A 20,452-nucleotide genomic window follows, 5' to 3' on the forward strand; every position below is an offset into this window, starting at 1 on the left:
TAAAAAAAAAAGAGTTACGTTTCATAACTGTTCATATTTTTAGGGATTTGTTTTTTATCTTAGCCAACTATATTTTTTAGATTAGTTTCTATGATTTTTTTTCCAACTCCTTTATTGTTTTCTCCTTTGCAATAAATATTTTATTATTTCTTTTAGAATAGTTTCAATCTCATTCATTCTAATATTTTTAATTTTTCTAATTGTTTGTTTGTTTAATTTTAAAATTCAGATATCAAATAATTTTAACAATTTGAAATCAATCTATTTATTGCCTCATTGAGAAATCAATGTTTAGAGTTCCTCAGTTAAATTGAAAAAAAAAACATAACTACCTAATAATTTGAATAATTTTTTTAAATAATTTAATAATTATTTTATAACTATTTAAAATTAAATTAATTTTTCTAATAATTCAAATATTTATTTATATAGTAAAGTATTTTGTGTTTGCTTTCCAAAAAAGTGAGGTTGAACAACGGTGCGCATAACTTTTATCCAACATTGCGATGCCAGCTTTGTTGTTTGAAAGATCCATGGTATTTCAACTTTTCCCTTTTTGTGCGCCACTGCTTTCGTATATTTTAATGCAAAACAATTGTCCATCCCCGATTACCTCAATCATGATCCACATGTTTTTAGATTGCAGAGACTATTTGTACTTACCAATGAGGTGAGTATTTAATTAGATCGAGTTGAGTCGAGTTAAGTCGAATTAAATTAAAAAGTTTTGTGTTAAGTCGAGTCAAGTTAATTAATTTTATTATTTATACTTAACATTATATTTACATTAATCGATTATTTAATTAGTAAACGAAGTATAAAATTATTTAACTACATAAACAATATAATAATTTTACCTTTTAACTTAATGAGTAAACATTTATCAAAACAACGTAGTATTGCCTTTTAACTTAATGGTTTTGACTTTTAATTTTAAAAAAGGTAAACATTTATCAAAATTGCGTAGTTTTGTCTTTTTTTATTCAGATTTTCAGATAACTTGAATTGTGTAATTCATATTCGAGTTAAACTGAAAAATTTAATTTTTTATTCGAGTTTATTCAAATAACTCGAACTATTTAATTCAAAATTTAAAAATTTTATGGAATTTTTCGAATCAAATCGGATTTTATTTACCCCTACCGACTAGTATCAAACAATTTCAAGTGTTAAAAAAATGATATTTTCTTAAATTTATATAATTTATAATTGTGGTTAATTAACTGTTTTTTAACAATTTTATTATAAATTTAAATTTTATCTTTTTTATATAATATTTAAAACTATTTATATATTTTTCCCAATTAATAAATAAAAGGACAATATAATTCAGTGCATTTAAATCTATATCCTTCTACATTAACAATAATGCATATATTTTTATAATTTAAAAGAATTAAAACCTAACCATTGTACAAATTCTGCAAGACACAAACTTTAATTTATATTATCTGTACTAAAATCATACGAAAATTCAAGCAATTCAGCAAATTGAGAAAATGCCTAAAATGGTCCACACACAGTGACCACCGAAATTCCGAGGAAATTCATTTTTCATATTCTGTACTTTATCCTATCATTATTAAAATTAAAAAATATATATTTTTAAATATATTTAAATTTAATAAATTAATAATTCATATTATAAATTTAAAAATATATATGTGTAAATTATTTTCATATAATTACATCCAACCTATCATATCGAGTCTTGTTATAAACAGAACCTTCTTGGGTTGTTAGGCTGTGAATGAAAAGTCCAGATGCGCAAAACTGCCACCGTTACGGCAACTGAGATTTTTTTTCTTTCCTAGGGCAGTTTAAAATTATTAATTCCAAAATAAGGGCGTTTTTACTTTATTTCTCAAAGCAAAATATCCTAATCACTCTTTTCTTTGGAAATTTTTTTGAACTTTTTTTTTTGGTTAAAATTTTAAGCTACTTTTTAATCATAATTTTATTTGAAATAATAAGTGAAATGCAGAAAAAATATTTTAAAATTCAAGTAGAGCAACATAGTATAGTCTCCTCTTTCAATTTTCAATACTCTGTTTGGTATGTCTCGCTTTCGATTGAATTTTAATTTGAATTTTTTCCTTTTTATGAAATAGGGTTCAACAGTTTCACTGTATGTCCTCATCTTTTCACTAATGAAACTCTAATTTAACTAAAAAAGAAGTTCAACAGTTTCAACTTTGCCTGAAATTTCTCCAAAGTGTATGGGGCAAGGGGGTTTCTCTAGGGATTTGGTAGAGACAGACGAAGTTGCCGTCCGCCATTTAGATCCCCTCTTTACCCTTATTGGGAAATTTAATCACATGGGATTCAGTGGGGAAGGCATAGCGTCAGCCATGGTCGGATTAGTAAAAGGAATTATTTAAGCCGACAAAGTAGGGCACAATGTGGCCGGGTTTTTGGATGCGATATCGACGGGGCAGCTGAGCTCAAAATCGTTGGATTTGTAAGGGAACCGGATTTTAATGATGGATTTCGAACCAGGCTTTTCGTCAACCATTTTGTTAAGGATTTGGGGATTTGTTTAAAGGAATGTCAGATCATGGGACTTGCTTTGTAGTTCAACAGCTTTATTTGTTGCTTATGGCTCATTGAGGAAGGAATATGAGAACTCAAGCTCTGATTTTGCCTCTGTACAGGCTCACCTTAGAACCGGTAAACTGCTAAATACTTATATGTTTGATAAATTTCTAGTACTCTATAAAAGTCAATATGCAATTTCATGGTAAATTAAAATATGCAGTCTCATTGTTTGTTGCACTTCATAAAATATTCAGTTTGGTTGACATGATTTTGATGGCCTATTAGTTATTGTCTTCCATAAACTAACTTGCAACCTTGTGTATTTTTCTGCTACCATTAATGAAAGCTATGGTGCACGCAATGCATTTGAATGGCGTTAGAAACTTATATGTGCTCCGTTCATTCATCATAAATGACTTGAATAGTATCTTCTGCTAGGTAGAATGTGAATGATGAATGTTCTTCATGCTATTAGACTCTATTTGTTCTCAACCTGAAATACTTGTATGAATAGCTAAGAACATCCATATTTTGAGTGGAACTAGCATTTATGTTTGCCTCACTAGGCTTCATTTTGTTCCCAAGCAAGAGAAAAAACAATGTTTAGGAGTTGGGGAATAAGAGAGCAAGACTCATACAGGCAGGGCAATGTTATTGAACATGTTACATGATAGAAAACTTTTTTATTCCCCATCAATCTATTAGCATCTAATTAAATATAGTAGAAAGATTAAGTGTGCAGCAGCCTAGCTGTAACAGCCTGAAAATCAGTGGTTTTGGAATTTCATTTTCAATGATCGAGTCGAGGTTAGTATAAAGTTTAGTTAAAGTTTGGTCCATTTATTTTGTCAATTGGATAGTTAATTAAGGTATAAAGACTAAATTGTAAAAGTGATAAAAGTTAACCACTATGGATTTTTAATTAATCGAATAACCAATCGAGCAATTGAACCTTTCTTAAACCACCAAATGGTGGTAGATGACAACTTTCACCCATCAAAATATGTTAATCATCATTAGCCTAAGTTAATTAAGGTTAATTAAGTTAATTATGATTTATTATATATTAATCTAAGTATAAATAAGAAAAGAAAATAAAATAAAGACATTTTTATTCATCTTCTTCTCCAACCTCACGAACTAAGAAAGAAAAATAGGGGTTTCATGCTTTCAACATTAGGCCTTCATATTTGGTAAGATTTCAAATCATTTTCTTGTAATTTTTATGTAATTAGGCCTTGAGAGCTTAATTTAACTAGCCCGTGTACCAATTTGTAAAATTGTTAAAGTTTTTAAAAGTTGTCATTATTAAATCGTGAAGCTTTTGGTATTAAATTGTTAGATTTTAAACTTAGAAATGAAAAAAATTGACTAATTTGTAAATTTTAATGGTTAGTTTTTTAATGTAGGAACTAAGTGTAAATATTTCAAAATTGATATTAATTTTTTGTAAATATAGATAATAGAGGGCTGTAGAAGGCTGAAATTGAGATCAGTTTCGAAATCGAAGCTCAAATTTAAAAGTTATAACAACTTCGATTTTAGGGACTAAATTGAATAAAATGAAAAAGTTTAAGGAACATTTGAAAATTGAATTTAAGGAACATTTGAAAATTGAAATTGAACTGTGATATGCATAAAATAGAACGTTAAAAATATTTGGAATTGATAAATTGAAATGAATTATCATATAAATTGAAAATTGAACCAACCGGAAGATATTTGATGAAAGAGAAAAATTGTAGATTAGTGTCTAACATTTTGTTATTGTTATTTTTTCCAGATAAGTTCATATGATGTGATTATATATAATAATTTAAATATGTTTGAATTATGAATTTGTTTGTGTGCATTGTAATTTTGAATTGATTACGATTTAATACAAAAAGGTGAGACATTGTCTAAATTGTAAAGAAATGATACTACGTGTTATATGTGTCTGAATGGATACAAAATGTTCTATGATGGAAGAATACGTATATGATGGCACTACAGTGATTTGAATGTTACGAATATAGTATTAATGTCCGCGTAAATTTAGTAAACGATTAGGATACGGTTGACATGCCAATATGGTTATTTGTGTGCGTGTACGGGTTTAGCACTTCGGTGTTCTCTGTTCAACACTTAAGTGCTCTCTGATCAGCATTTCAATACTTTCTGCTTAGCATTTTAGTGCTCTATGTTTAGCACTACGGTGCTTTCTGGTGTGATGTAGTTACCCGTGAATTAAATGTTACAAGTTTAATGTTCAAAATGGAAATTTAATGTTTTGATATCGTAAATGGAATTGAATTGTGAATTGTACTAAATTGAATAGCATATTGATGTTGAACTGCTATATGACTCGATTACGTGACGACTCAACTTATCGTTGTGAAATGCTATGTCAAAAAAATTGTAACAAGTTAATTAGATGGTTATGTTTGATTAAAAATCAAAGTATGTTATTCGTTTTAATACCTATAAATTTATTAAGCATTCGAAATGCTTACCTAATTGATTTTCCCTTTTTTGTAAATTGCTGGTTTGCGGAACTCGTCGATCAGATCAACTCGAAGCTTACACTTCACTTTGGCTAGATAGTTGTTTAAACTTGATTAATGCTTGATTTTGGAAAACTAATGTTCATATATGCAATAGTAAAGGTTTTAAAGATCTAAATGTGGCATTTGAAAGCCAATTTTGTTGATGAAGTGGTATGATTAATGATGATATTGAAAGACTATATGGCATGGTTAATTTGATTGAACTTGATCTAGTTGAATTGTTTGTTTTGGTGTCAAATTGTGGATTTGTTGAATTGAATGTATAAATTTGGAAAAATGTCATATATTTGACATGTGATTGAACTTTATTTTATGCAGGTTGAAGGTGCACAAAGGCACCAAATTGTATGAAATGGTTTGGTTGATTGAAATAGGTACCAAAAGGTCTATTTTGTGCTGAAAACAAAGTCCATGTCAAAACGTTAAGTGATGATCGTCGCAATGAAGATTTGGGATTTGGACCACGGCGTGACAAGGAACCCTGTCGTAATAATGAGGCAAACTAGACAGTCACATTGCGACGAGTAACTTCACATCGCGATGTCGTATTGAAATTTTGAAAATGTTGCAGTTTGGTCCTAATACGGTTCTGGGTTAACTTTAGAGCATTTGTAAGCTCAAATAAGACCCTGAGAAAATTTGTATAATGAACTTATGATCTGTAATGATTGTGTTTGCATTTTTTTATATTTTAATGTGAATTTTAATTGTCTGTAGTTGTTCCGGTAACAACTGTAACATCGTGTAATTTGGACTCGACGATTGGATCGGACGAAGAGTGTTACACTAGCAGAGGACTATTCAACTGAAATTGTGGTGATTATTCAATTATTTATTGATTGCATTATCTTGAGTGAAGATTTAAACAAAACACAAGACCATTCCACTAAGAATGGTGGCCTAGAAAGTGTTCAATAAATTAATTAGGAGTGGAATGTTAAATTAAACTTGGTAGCAGCCTACCCTAGCAGGTCCATAGACCATAGAGGCCATGAAAATGTTCTTTGACTGAGCTTTGAAACCAGCTCCAGAGTCTGTTCTCCATTGATATGATGTCAAACTCTGCAATTTAAAAAAAATCCGATCGATCCTACGTTTATGATGTACTGATCTGCTCGGAATGGAGACTACTTTTTTTAATGAAAATAAAGTCTTCTCGTCAAAGTCTTCGGCAATAATTTGTGTTGATCCTCATCCAAAAAGTAATATTCTTTTCTTTTTTTTTTGGGGGGGGGGGTCCTTTCTCTCTTTTCTGTCCACTCCCGTCCCCAAGGCTAGCATCAGTGTTTTCCCTACCTCTTTAAAGAAATATTTAGTCATGACTTTTGACTCTTCCCTTTAACTACCACTATACCATTTTCCAACTGATGTGGCACTTTGAACATTTGCATAAGAAAAGTAAGAACACTAATATAAAAGACTAAAAATGGATAGGATAGGAATGTTTTGGAGATAGAACTATTATGCTACTAGTCATTAACCTACAATAATAATCATATATCTATGTACATTATTACACCATTGATGGGATTTTTCCTTCCAAAATTTTTAATCTACCTTTTAGCTCTCCCCATCTTTATTATGCATATATAGTTATATCAAATATACATACCCTCAAAAGTTTTTTTTTATCTAAAACACGTCATCGGGGTATTCATCCCAAACAAACTTAAAAAAAAGTAACTTGCTCTACCTTTCTTTTGTGAAAAAGAAAATTTTGGATAATTGATAGAAATGGTGGTTGTTTTCGTGGAAACAAACAAACGTATTGGAAGGGTCAGATGGTAATAGAAAAGTGATGCCTTTGTCCGTTTTTCTACATGTTTTTTTCCACGACTTGCACGTGGGGTTGAGGCTAGAATTGCTTATGAGTTAACTTAAGCTTGATATTAACATATTTTATACTTATTTAAGCTTAGTTTGGCTCAAAATGTGAGTCTAAATTTTTCTCAAACTCATCCATATTTGTAAAAGAGTAACCCAAACTCATTTTAGGTTTGCCCATATTATTTTTTAAAAAAATATTTATTTTATATTATTTTAATATTTATATAATCATCTTAACCTTATTTTAATATTTATATTAGAGTAGTATTATATATTTAGTGTAGATTTATTTTATTAATAGGCCGAGCCAAGCTCAGGCCTTAAATGTTCAAGTCTGAACCCAACCTATATTTTAAACAGGCATAAATTTTTTTGCCTTAATCCATTTTTCAGGTCTAATATTTTTATCTAAACTCTCCCAAATTTCGAACAGACCTTTAAGTTTAGTCGAGTAACTCAACCTATGAACAAGTCTAGTTGAGAATTGTATCTTTAACGAAAAACACATTATTTTTATTGAAGTGATATAATTGAGTCTAAGATATCATTTTTCTAAAAGAAAAGTTGGCCATAATGCTTAACCCCTTTGATCACTCCAATGAGTATATAAATATTCATTCCCTGAATATTTGGAAGCATAGACCTTAAAGATTCATTCTTACATGTATCATTATTACTACCCATATTTCACTTAACCTTTGACAACATAGTCCTTACAGTGTGGGTCTCATTCACACTTCCCAAAGTTCCAAATGTCAAAGCCAACAGCCGGTTTCCTCAAAATTCATTTCAATGCCCTCGTCCTTATTCTCCTTTTCTGCCATGCAAGTTCCCAGCTGCATGCTGCTCAAGAACAAGCTATCTTAATCCAACTAAAGCAATATTGGCAAAACCCATCGTCCATCAGCCACTGGACCCTCTCAGCAAACTCCACTAACCATTGCAGCTGGCCTGAAATCACTTGCATTAACAACTCAGTCACTGAGTTAGGCCTTCCCAACAAGACCATCAACGGTGCAATCCCGTCTCTCATTTGTGGCCTTCAGAACCTTGCATCCCTTGATCTCAATTATAACTACATCATAGGTGAATTTCCAAAAACTCTCTACAACTGTTCCAAACTTGAGTATTTGGACCTCTCTCAAAACTATTTCGTTGGCCCCATTCCTCATGACATCAACACACTAGGCCGGCTCCAGTACTTGAATCTTATGGTAAATAATTTTTCAGGCGAAGTTCCTGCCGCCATTGGATCGTTGCAAGAGCTAAGGACCCTTCTGCTTGTTAAGAACCAGTTCAGTGGTCCTCTCCCGCTAGAAATTAGCAACTTATCCAAGCTTGAAATTTTGGAATTAGCAGATAATTCAGAATTCATGCCGTCTAAGTTTCCTTCAAGTTTCACTAACTTGACGATGCTGAAGACTTTATGGATGTCTGGAACAAATTTAATTGGTGAAATCCCTGAGATAATTGGAGATATGAAAGCTCTCGAGGTATTGGATTTATCTAAAAATGCACTAACGGGAGAAATCCCAAAAGCATTGTTCTTGTTGAAGAATTTGAAGGCGGTATACCTTTTCAACAATACGCTATTCGGAGAGATTCCTCAAGTGATTCGAGCTTCCAATCTGACAGTAATTGATCTTTCTCAAAACAGCCTGACTGGAAGAATACCGAGTGATGTCGGGAAGCTAGAAAAGTTATCCATTTTAGTTCTGTTTTACAATCAACTTTCAGGCGAAATTCCTGAAGGCCTCGGCCAAATCTCCACGTTAACAGACGTTAGATTGTTTGGCAATAGATTGTCAGGCACTCTACCTCAAGATCTCGGCCGATACTCGATGCTTGAGAGATTTGAGGTTTGTTCTAACAGGCTGACAGGGCTGTTGCCTAAGCATTTATGCGATGGAGGTAAGTTGCTGGGAGTTGTAGCTTTTGACAACAATCTTACGGGACAATTGCCAACCTCACTCGGTAACTGTGATAGCTTAGTAATGGTTGATGTCCGCCGGAATGGTCTTACTGGGAGCATTCCCAGTGGCCTATGGACATCGTTGAACTTATCAAAGTTAATGATAAGTGACAACATGTTCACTGGTGAGCTTCCCCGAAAAGTGTCGGATAATCTCTCCAGACTCGAGATGAGTAACAACCGGTTTTTTGGAGAAATACCTGTTGATGTGAAGCTGTGGAGGAACCTTTCCGTATTTAATGCCAGTAACAACTTCTTCAGTGGTACAATTCCTGGAGAATTAACTGCCCTTTCATCTGTACAAGTTCTTTTGCTTGACCGAAACCAACTTCATGGTTCCCTTCCATCTGATATAATCTCATGGAACTCACTCGCTACTCTAAACCTTAGCCAAAACCAACTTTCGGGACAAATTCCAGAGGCCATTGGTTTTCTACCGAGCCTAAACTTATTGGATCTGTCTAAAAACCAATTTTCAGGCCAAATTCCTCCTCAACTTGGTCAACTAAAGTCTAGTTTCATTAACCTTTCTTCCAATCATCTCGTGGGGAACATCCCAAAAGAGTTCGAAAATGGTGCGTACTCCAACAGCTTCCTAAACAATCCTGGTCTCTGTGCAGGTACTGCAAATGTAAACCTCCGCATTTGTGGTTCACAAAAAAACCCGAACTTGAGTTATCCTCGAATTCTTATTTGGATTTCGAGTACAGCAGTTCTTGTACTGTGTTTGTCAGTTTCATTCTTCCTCTCTAAATTCTGTTGGAAGAGAAATCGCGTCTTGGATCCGAAATGGGAGCTCACCGCATTCCAAATGGTGACTTTCACGATAAAAAGCATTTTGTCAGGATTGGAAGGCCAAAAAAACAAGATTGGAGATGGGGGATCAGGAGAAGTATACCGTGTTGATATAACTGGCAATGGTGATTTCGTTGCCGTTAAGAAGATTCGGAATAAGATAAAGCTTGAGAGGGAATTGGAGAAGGAATTTCAAGCTGAAGTTATGACACTGAGCAGAATTAAGCATTTGAACATAGTGAAACTGATGTGTTGCATGTCAAGTAAGGACTCGAAACTTCTTGTTTACGAGTACATGGAGAACGGGAGCCTTGACCTATGGTTGAATAAGCACCGAACATCGGGTATCATCTTGGATTGGCCTAAGCGATTCCGAATCGCGATCGGGGCTGCCCAAGGACTCTGCTATATGCACCACGATTGCTCCCCACCCATTATTCATCGAGATGTGAAGTCAAGCAACATCCTGTTAGATTCTGAATTCAATGCCAAAGTTGCTGATTTTGGTCTAGCTAAGATATTGATCAAAGGAAAACCAACAACAATGTCTGCGGTGGCTGGTTCGATTGGCTACATTGCTCCTGGTGAGTTTTAGCCTTCAATATTGCATCCAATTCCACTAGCTTGATTTCTAGTTAAATATACATTATCATTTATTTCGACTTGAACTGTAGAATATGCTCATACACGGAGAATCAACGAGAAGGTCGATGTTTATAGCTTCGGAGTCATCCTTTTGGAGCTGACAACAGGACGAAAACCGGATCACGGGGATGAAAACAGATCACTTGCAGAATGGGCTCAACGTTACTATGAACAAGGCAACTCGATAGTTGATGCATTAGCTGAAGATATCAAAAAAGCTTGTCACTTGAACCAAATGTGCAATGTCTTCAAACTCGGTCTCTGTTGTACAAGAACATTGCCTCCGTTAAGACCTTCCATGAGAGATGTTCTGCAAATTTTAGTCCAAAGCGCTCATCCTCTTGATTATCAAAGTAAGAGCGCTGAAAAGGAGTTTGATAAGGCTGTTTTGCTTCAAAAGTTGAAAGATGGACCGACCTTCTGTCCCAATAATGTTTACTCAGTATGACTTTATCAATTGGCATTATTATTATTGCAACAATCAAGAATTTAAATATACTTAAAGTCATATTTTTTTAAATTTAAAGATTTCTAGAAATATAAATAATAGCAGTAGGAATTGTATAAAACTTGTCTGATTTGTATTAATAGTTATAAGGACTTCAACTATTTTAAATTAACTTGGTCTTGGTATGTGTATAATTGAGTTGAAGAAAATATTTCATCTAAATTTGCTAATAGTTATAGAATATTAACTATTTTAGATGAACACTGGTCCCAATATCAGCCTTAGCCTTAGCCTTAGCCTTAGCCATTTCACTATTTGTTACCAAGAAAAACAGACACCTCGTTTTCCCGACTTGCTCTAGTATGGCAATTAATTGAATAGAACTTTCTTGACCATAAACCAAAGACCCACTTTTTTGGGGCGACAACAACCATACATTAGTCCACTCCGAATAAGAATAAATAACCACACGGACTGTGTCTTTTTTGGACTCTTCCTTTTTCTTTTCCTTTTTATATCACTTCTTTTGGATAGATTAAAATCTGTGAAGTTAAACTTGTAACATTTAACTTATTAAATCACGTACTCATCCTCTAATTTTATAAAAAAATTCATTTTAGTCCTTTATTTTTTTTTAAAATTTTTAAATTTATATTTCTTGTCAAATCACCTCAAAATAGATAGAAAAATTAATATTTTCTAACCGCACTTGAATAACATGCTAACATTTAATTTAATTTTTTATTTTTTAAATATTCAAAAAATAATAATAAATATTTTTAAAAATTAAAAATCATTAAAATATAAGAATTATTTTTTTATATTTTAAAATTTTAAAAAATTAATTAAATGTTGGTATGTCATCCATATGGCAATCCACGTGTATGACATTTTAATAAAGTTAGCAAACATTTACTTTTCTATCCATTTTAGAGTAATTTGATAAAAAATATAAATTCAAATACTAAAAGAGACCAAAAAATAAATAAAAAATTAAAATAACTTTTTTTTGTAAAATATATTTTTATTGACCAATCAAAATTTCTTCCCAAGATCTATAATTGTCTCAAAAGGTCCAATAATGATAAAGTACCAAAAACATCATTATGCGAATATCATATATACAACTTTAAATGATATTTTTACATGAAACTATGTAGTGAAACAGGTCAATATAATATATGGTTTAATAATGCTGAATTCATTGTGCATCTGAAATTTAATTCTTTTTATTTTTAATTTTAAAATTCTAATTTCTCTAATCTTTTGAGGAAGTCCAATTGAATTCTGTTAAATTGATTTGGGTAGCATTCATAAAATAAATAAATAAAAATTACTGATGTGATTAATATTACAGACATTGAAAATTAAATAATTAAATAAAAATATTGAATCTAAATTAAATTTTTTATTCTAAATAAGAGGTTGGAAGGTTAAGCGAAAATCAATTTAGAACTCATGTGATGGCTTGACGAGTCAAAGATGTTCACCGTCTATTGTGTGGTTTAGGTTAGAGTCACGCTGGTCGCGTTGGTTATTCGGGCTTTGCCCTGTTATTTTAACTCACCAAAAAAACATAATCTCTTTTAGTAAAATACTTAAATAGTGAAGATTATTATGCTACACTGAAAAATATATATTACATGGTATAGCGTGTTTAAAAGTAATTATTATTTTTTTCCTCTTAAATTTAGTAAAACGGGAGAAATTACGTCCAATGTCATTAAATTATTAGTAAGTTTATATTTTCATCATTTAACTTTAAAAAGTTACAAAATAACCACTAAACTATTCTAAAGTTTTCATTTAAGTTACTAGGTTGATGAATGTATTTTTTTTTAAATTCAACTAGCGAGCTCCAATCGACAATTCGACAATCAATATAGTAGATTAATAGTCATTGATAAGTAGAAGATCAATACAGTAGATTAATACTCATTGATAAGTAGAAGAACATACCTTAGATCTAAATCAATTTGACGGTCATTGCCGAAAATCAAAAAAGAAATTTGTTTGGATCTTAATTCGTATATTTGTAGCATTCAAAACTATTTCATGAAAAAAAATAAAATGTAGAAGAGAGGGGAAGGAGAATTTTCAATTGGCACAGGTAGTACAAACAAAAAAGGCCATACAATAAATATTTTAATAATCTAGTAACTTGAATAAAAAGATTCTAATAATTTAATGATTATTTTATGATTTTTTTAAAGTTAAGGAACCAAAAAGAAAAAAGTTTAGTGGCCTTAACGGTTAATCCTAAAAAGAATATAACAATCTCCAATCTCATAATATAATAGCCCATTAGCCCTGGAAAGATGCCCTTCCCGGCCCACTTGTTAACAACTGCATGGATAGAAGTTAAATGCCGATCTTGCCTACCTCTCGATGCCCCATCATTACCCTAATCTTCTTCTTTCTTTTTTTCCCAAGGAGCCCTTAATTCAATGATTGCAAAATACTACGTTTCGTGTTAACTGATGATCAATGATTTAGTGTATTTATTATTGAAAGAAATAAAACTGAATCTGCCAAACAAATACATAATTTGTGGATATAAACAGGGTTCAAGTTATTTGTTCCCGTGATTAGAATTCACTATTTCAAAAGTTTCACATGCATATTAGGGGGTCTTTTAAATCTAATTATAAAATATACACTAAAAGTCAATTTGCTTGAATGTTTGATATTTATGGTGGCACCATTTGTTTAATAATATGCTAGTCTCATGGTATACAATGATATAATAGGTGAAAGAAATAAAAATATTAATTTTTTTATATAAAAACATCTTTTTATTTTATTTATAAGTTAAATTAATTTACTTATATAGCCCTTATAATATATGATTTTTTGTGTTAAAATTATATTCATTTGGTAATTTGTTAATTGAAGTTGGTGTCTGGCAACATTGCTTGAATTGGATAGATTGAACCGGATATTAATTCAAAGAAAATTATTAGATTGGTTGATTTGAAAATCGCTATAAATTAGTTGAATTATTTTCTAATAATTTATTTAATTACAACGGACTAATTGATTTTATTGATAAATTAATGTCTTGAAGTCTGATTTTATAAACCTTATTATTCGATTGATTACATATTTAAATAATAGTATTGAGGTAGGAATGGTGTTAGCTTTTAACTCAAGTGGAGAAGATGGTCCAAAAGAAAGAGCATCAAGAGTTGGGAGAAAAAGACTAAAAACGTTAATACGGAGAAGGGGAGCAGGGAGCCCACAAAAACGGCACGGCAACAGCACAACACAGCACATAGACGCTAGCTCCCGTAATAGAAACACAAACAGTGGTGCAGGGGGTCGACAGCGAGTGTCAGATTCAGACTGAGGGTGGAGGCTCCAAAATTTTGTGGGTCATATTCACTACAAAGCTTGGCTGGCTGGCTCCGTTCCCCTGTTTTTCGCTAGACAAAACGACAACAACACTCATTTATAAGCCCAACTCAACATAGACAAAGAAAGAGAGAGAATGTGAAAACACAAATTTAAGGAAGTAAAATTTATTTGTAAAAAAAATTGAAAAATAAAAGATATGTCTCCTTTCTACCATCTGTTTGGTAAAATCCCAACGATGTCGATGATTGCCTCTGTACTTTACCTATCTATCCACCCCATTTGCCTTTTTTTATCTTACATGTGAAATGAAAACCCTGTTATTACCGCCACCCATGATTATAACCCCTATCCCTTACATTAATTAAAAACGTGACTCACAGTAAAGTTTAGGTTAGGTTACCCCCAACTTCCCCCACACATGATAATTACATCTTTTAAATTTCTGGGTCTGCTTTTTGGCAGTAAAAAACCGAGATTAGTTTAGGGATAAGTCTTTAGGTGAGCATAGAAGGGGGAACGGCTTTGATGCATGCATGCATGCACGCGAGCTGGGTCCAAATTTTTGGCAGATAGATTACAGTAGTCCAATAATAATAATAAAAAGGATAAATGAAAATGCCAACTCTAAGCAATTAATTAACAGAGCCTGAGACTGAGACTGAGAGAGCCTTTTCCCACGGCTCTGTTTTAGTTTCAGTTTTCGTCTTGGTCTTCCATTTTGTTCGTCGTCTCTCGTAGCTTAGCCTGCTCAGTCTGTCTCTGTTCCACGGCCCCTTTTAAGGACTCTGCCAGAAACCCAGCATTGCCAAGTCTCTAACTGCACGTGTGTCCTGTCACGTGTCATTACCTTCTCTGTTGTTTTTTGTACTCCTCTTCTTTTTCCCATTGTTTTATTTACTCACCTTCTGTTGTTTTTGTTTTCCTTGCTTTAATTTTTATCTTTTTTAAATTAAATTCAAGTTGTAAATGCAAGCGTACCGCACTGTAAATGACTCTGGGATGCGTTTAAATTCGTGGATCAAAGTAATTAATACTCTAATTAATTTGATTCTAGTTTTCTTCTTGGTAACATATGGATATAAATGCTACATGGGAAATACAAATATTTAGTATAGGTATTTTGACTGTTAACAGGGAGTTGAATTAACATGCAAGGGTAAATACTAAGAAGACGAGAACAGCGTAATTCTAAAAAATTTTACGTACACATTATCTTTACCATGTTACCGGAAGTGAAACAGAGCAGATCGGAGAACTGCCGACGGCTGGAGGATGACGCCATTCATACGAACAACAATAAAACCAGAACAACAAACTCTCGTAAAAACGCCATTTACTTCTTGGAAATTGAGCCAATCTGACAACTTCTGACGTATTTTTTAAAAACTTACCATGAATAAAAATTTAGAACTGTTTAACCATTAAAAATTCAACTAAAAACGTTCTTTATTGGAAATGAGATTAATAAATATATATTTTTAATTATTAGCAACTTATTTATGTACCATAACATTGGAATTTAATCTGTTGGATTATACCATGATTTACAAAGAAAAATAAAAATAAACAAATTTAAAATTGAAGTGATTTATTGTATTTTATTACAAGTGAGTGAGTGAGTGACAACCCTCGAGGACAAAAAAGAGAAAAGAAAATAGAAAGAAAACACGACCTCAGCTCATCTATTAATATACCTAGCTATCTCAGTTGAAAATCAAACCATTCTATTCTATCTTCCTATCTTTGAAGCGAAGCTTAGTATCCATACAAAGTTAAGAGAAAGCGAAAGGAAAAGTAGAGAGAGATAGAGAGCTTCTACGAGAGTGTCTTTAGTGAGTTAAAGCGAAAAACAACAAACAGGAGTTGCTTCATCTTTGATTCCCCTTTCTTCCTCTTCTTGCTTATCTCATTGGCGCCGTCGTCGTCATGTGTAATCAAACCACCACCGCTACCCTCCCAAACGTATCATCTACTTCATCAACCGATAAATCATCTCAAGCCCACCTTTATTTCAATGTTCTACCACTCTCCAACTCCATAAAAGATACTGAAAAGCAACAACTGCAACAACATCAAGGAAATGGATATGTATACCCTTCAGTCTCAGAGATCAGTGCAGAAGTTAAATCACTTTTCAATCTGGCTTTCCCCATAGCTCTAACCGGTCTCATTCTCTATTCTCGCTCCATCATTTCCATGTTCTTCCTTGGCCATCTCGGAGATATCCAACTTGCTGCTGGCTCTTTAGCTATAGCTTTTGCAAACATCACGGGCTACTCGGTTCTTTCTGGACTTGCTTTAGGTATGGAACCACTCTGTTCCCAAGCCTTTGGTTCTCAAAGACCTAAACTTTTATCTTTAACCCTTCACCGCTACGTTACTTTCCTCTTATGCACTTCCATAATAATATCCTTTCTTTGGACAAACATGTTCAACATTTTGGTTTATTTTCACCAAGATCCTGATATCACCCACATCGGCCAGAGATACTTGCTTTTTTCCCTCCCCGACCTTTTCACCAACTCTTTCATTCACCCAATTCGCATTTACCTTCGTGCTCAAGGTATCACTTTCCCCCTTACTTTAGCAACCCTCATCGCCACCGTCTTCCATTTACCCATCAACTTGTTACTCGTTTCCCGCTTCAACTTCGGTGTCGCCGGTGTTGCTGCCTCCGCTTCCATCTCTAACCTGTTCGTTCTCATCTGCTTGGTTGTTTACATTTGGGCTTCGGGCCTCCACGAGCCCACATGGGAGAAGCCGAGTTTGGAGTGTTTAACAGGCTGGAAGCAGCTGCTCAAGCTAGCCGCGCCGAGCTGCGTCTCGGTGTGTTTGGAGTGGTGGTGGTATGAGATTATGATCATTTTGTGTGGGCTTTTGGGGAACCCAAAGGCACCGGTCGCTTCAATGGGGATATTGATCCAAACGACATCGTTGATATACGTTTTCCCATCTTCACTGGGTTTCGCGGTTTCGACCCGTGTTGGTAACGAACTAGGTGCGAACCGTCCTTACAAAGCGAGATTATCAGCTGTGGTGGCGATGCTTGTATCCGCCATGATGGGCCTATCAGCTTCTACATTTGCATCGGGGATGCGGGATAAGTGGGCCCATATGTTCACCTCTGATTCCGAGATCCTACGACTCACATCCATCGCCCTTCCCATCCTAGGGCTATGCGAGCTTGGGAATTGCCCGCAAACGGTAGGATGTGGGGTCCTAAGAGGGAGTGCCCGTCCTTCCACCGCAGCCAATGTGAACCTGGGTGCATTCTATCTGGTGGGTATGCCAGTGGCAATTGGGCTCGGATTCTATCTCGGAGTCGGGTTCCCTGGGCTTTGGTTAGGCCTATTTTCGGCGCAAGTGTGTTGTGCTTTGCTAATGTTGTTTGTGGTGGGATCCACTGACTGGGACCTTCAAGCTAGGAGGGCCCAGATGCTGACGTGTGTAGATACCAGGCTGCCTGATAATTGTGATGATAATAATAAGGGCGACGAACATCAGCCGTTGATATGCATTATGGTGACTTCGGCTGCTTAAATAACCCAAGTTTAATTAGTAATAATATTAGAGTCTAATATGTAACCTTTTCTTCTTCTTTTTTTCCTTTTTCACTTTCTCATTTGTTTATTTTGCGAATTATTTTATATATATTTTTGTGAGGAGGTGGAACAACTTAATTGAGTTAAAAAGTTCTTTTTTCCTAAAAAAAAAAGGATACAGTATTTTGTGTGGCTTACATTTCCCAAGGATTTTCTCCTCTTAATATTTCAAAAATGAAAAATAATTAGAAGCAATACATATTACAAATTATTTTAAAGATAACATATACTAAAAAATTCATTTGTCTATTTTAATATGCTTGCCTTCGTGACGTAAAACCAATGTGAAGCAAAAGGATTGTAAATTTATCATAGGATAAGACAATTAAATCTAAATTTAGGGTAGATGTTGAATTAAGCAAACTAAAGACTACAAAATGAAATTTTTGTTTCGAATGACACGTACTGTAGAGACCAGAAAATGCTTTAGTTGGTGTCTCTTATTTGAGATAGTGTATAGATATTTTGAAAGTGTGGAAGGGTTAAAAACCAAACAACTCGTGAGCTGAATGAATATACATTGTAAATGTCTCAAAGATTGAGACAAAGATAGGGGTTTGGGCTTGGTGAGCCTCATGTAAGAGCAGACGACAGAATCATCCCAACAAACGACACATGGCAAGGTTTTTTTTGTTAGGATGAATGCATGGATTACAACCCCCCAAATAAATAAAGCATGCCAAAACAAAGAAAGGGTTAAAATTCAGTTTGGGTTTTTATTCCAGAAACCCTATGCTAACATCATTTGTTTTGTCCATTATCTTAGCAGCCAATACCATCTGTTTCATCATGCATTTAATTTGGAGGCTTTCCAAACCAAACCACCGTGCTGTGCTGGCTGCCGGTGATGGACCGTCAATGAAAAAAATCGAATTTATTGGTGTTAATGTGCAAATTTATGCACTATCAAATATGATTTCTTTTTGTCAGAGGAATTGAGTATGTGTTGTAGTTTTATATTTGGCCTCGTCAATTTCGATCTTTAACTTTTTGGTGGGCAAGACCGTTGGGTGAAAGAGAAATGGCATTTATTTCAAAAAGGTGAGGTTACTGTATATATAATGTCTCGTCAATGTAATATGTTTGTCATTTGAAAGATACAATCTTTTGACATTTTTAGTTCGATATACTTTTAACCACTTTAATATATTTTAATCACTGAATTTTAAATAATTATGATAGGATTTGTTATATACCTAATCATGGATTCACTAAAGTTGACAATGATAGACATTTATTTGTTTAACTAATTTGAATGATATTGGGTTTAATTTAGTGTTATATAATAATTTTGTTTTGTTTAAGAGCTAAAGCTATTAAAAAGAAAATAAAACAAAAATAATTTAACTATTAAAAGAAAAAGTAAAGAGTTAGCTATACAATTCAATCTAAATTTTTTTTGTTTGAAATAATAATATAATACAACACCTTAATTTATAATTATATTATTAATAACTTAATGCTTAAAATATAATAAAATTTAAATTAAATAAACTTAGAATTTATTCGAAAATATTTAAGTTACTCACCGACATAAAAAGGTAATTTATAATTTAGTAACATATCAAAAACAAATTATTATGATTTAGTAATCATTATCAACAAATCAAGTTCATGTCAAAAGCAGATTTGAGATTAAAGGGTCAACTTGCAATGCAACTTTATTGAATTTTTATTAGAAAAGGGAAAAAGCAAAATTATATTACTATTAAATTTAATATTTGGGGAACAAAGAAATGACTACAACAATTTAGAAAGAGTGTTCCTTTTTCCCTCAGAAAAGAAGCACCAAATTCCAATGAAAAACAAAAGAGAGGGTTGTCTGGTAGTTGGAAGTGGGCTAAAATCAAAGCTGCTGTTTTTAATTTCTGGATGCAGAGATTGCACGAGGGGGTATCAGTTCTTAATATTTCACATCAATCACCCCATTTATTTTGTTTTTGACAAATTTAACTATTAATATTTCTATATTGTTATTAATTTAATTTTTAGTTAAATTTAGAATCTATTTTTAAAATAATTAAATTTAAATTTTTTAATAAAAATTAAACTATTAATTTTGTAATACATATTAATTACAATGTTAAAATTTTAAATATAATAATTCGCATAATAATTTATATGTACTTTATTTACCTTTTTTTTTGTTTTTTATAATTTTTGACGATGTTATATAATATTTTGGCATAACATAAAAATAAGGTCAAGTGGTCAATTGACTAAAAAAAATTTAGAGAACAAATAATTTATAAAAAAGAATAATCTATGTGGTGAATTAACTAAATGACCTCATAATTTAAAATATTCATTAAAATTAAAAAAAAATTAAAATTTTCTTTTAACATTAATTTTTTTCTTTAATTTTCTCTTATTCTCTCGCATACACTTTTCATCATTTTTACAAAATAAGAAATTAACATTTTAATAATTTCATGTGAGCTTCTCTAGTTTGATAATGACCTTTTTCCTTGAGTTTTGTTAATTAATCTTTAAAAATTAAGATTGTAGCTTTAATTGTGATAGGTTAAGATTTTTATACAAAATTACGTTTTTTATTGATAAAATGATTTTGAGATATTAATTTTATATGTGATTATTAATATCTTGTTTGAATAATATTTTTTTAGACAACATTAATTCAAATCCTTAATTGTTTGTCCTCATAATTTTGTATTTCTTGAATATATATACATATATTAAAAATTAATATTTTTATTTC

At 32.5% G+C, this 20,452-nt stretch overlaps 2 protein-coding genes and 1 long non-coding RNA gene across 3 annotated transcripts; all 3 read left to right on the forward strand.

Annotated features, from left to right (window-relative positions):
- The first annotated feature begins 1,713 nt into the window (after positions 1-1,713).
- Positions 1,714-5,485, forward strand: LOC107958712 (uncharacterized). Its single transcript, XR_001700711.2, has 2 exons — positions 1,714-2,670; positions 5,406-5,485. It is a non-coding gene; the product is annotated as an uncharacterized lncRNA (long non-coding RNA).
- Positions 5,486-7,465: 1,980 nt separating this feature from the next.
- Positions 7,466-10,945, forward strand: LOC107958713 (receptor-like protein kinase 5). The gene is made up of 2 exons (XM_016894549.2): positions 7,466-10,265; positions 10,356-10,945. Exons 1-2 carry the CDS (start codon positions 7,667-7,669, stop codon positions 10,772-10,774), a joined length of 3,018 nt encoding a protein of 1,005 aa, XP_016750038.2. The 5' UTR covers positions 7,466-7,666; the 3' UTR covers positions 10,775-10,945.
- Positions 10,946-15,771: 4,826 nt separating this feature from the next.
- LOC107958714 (protein DETOXIFICATION 52) lies at positions 15,772-17,845 on the forward strand. The gene has a single exon (XM_016894550.2). It carries the CDS (start codon positions 16,058-16,060, stop codon positions 17,669-17,671), a length of 1,614 nt encoding a protein of 537 aa, XP_016750039.2. The 5' UTR covers positions 15,772-16,057; the 3' UTR covers positions 17,672-17,845.
- The last annotated feature ends 2,607 nt before the right edge of the window (positions 17,846-20,452 follow it).

This window comes from Gossypium hirsutum, chromosome A05, assembly GCF_007990345.1.
Source record: "Gossypium hirsutum isolate 1008001.06 chromosome A05, Gossypium_hirsutum_v2.1, whole genome shotgun sequence".
Classification (NCBI taxonomy): Eukaryota; Viridiplantae; Streptophyta; class Magnoliopsida; order Malvales; family Malvaceae; genus Gossypium; species Gossypium hirsutum.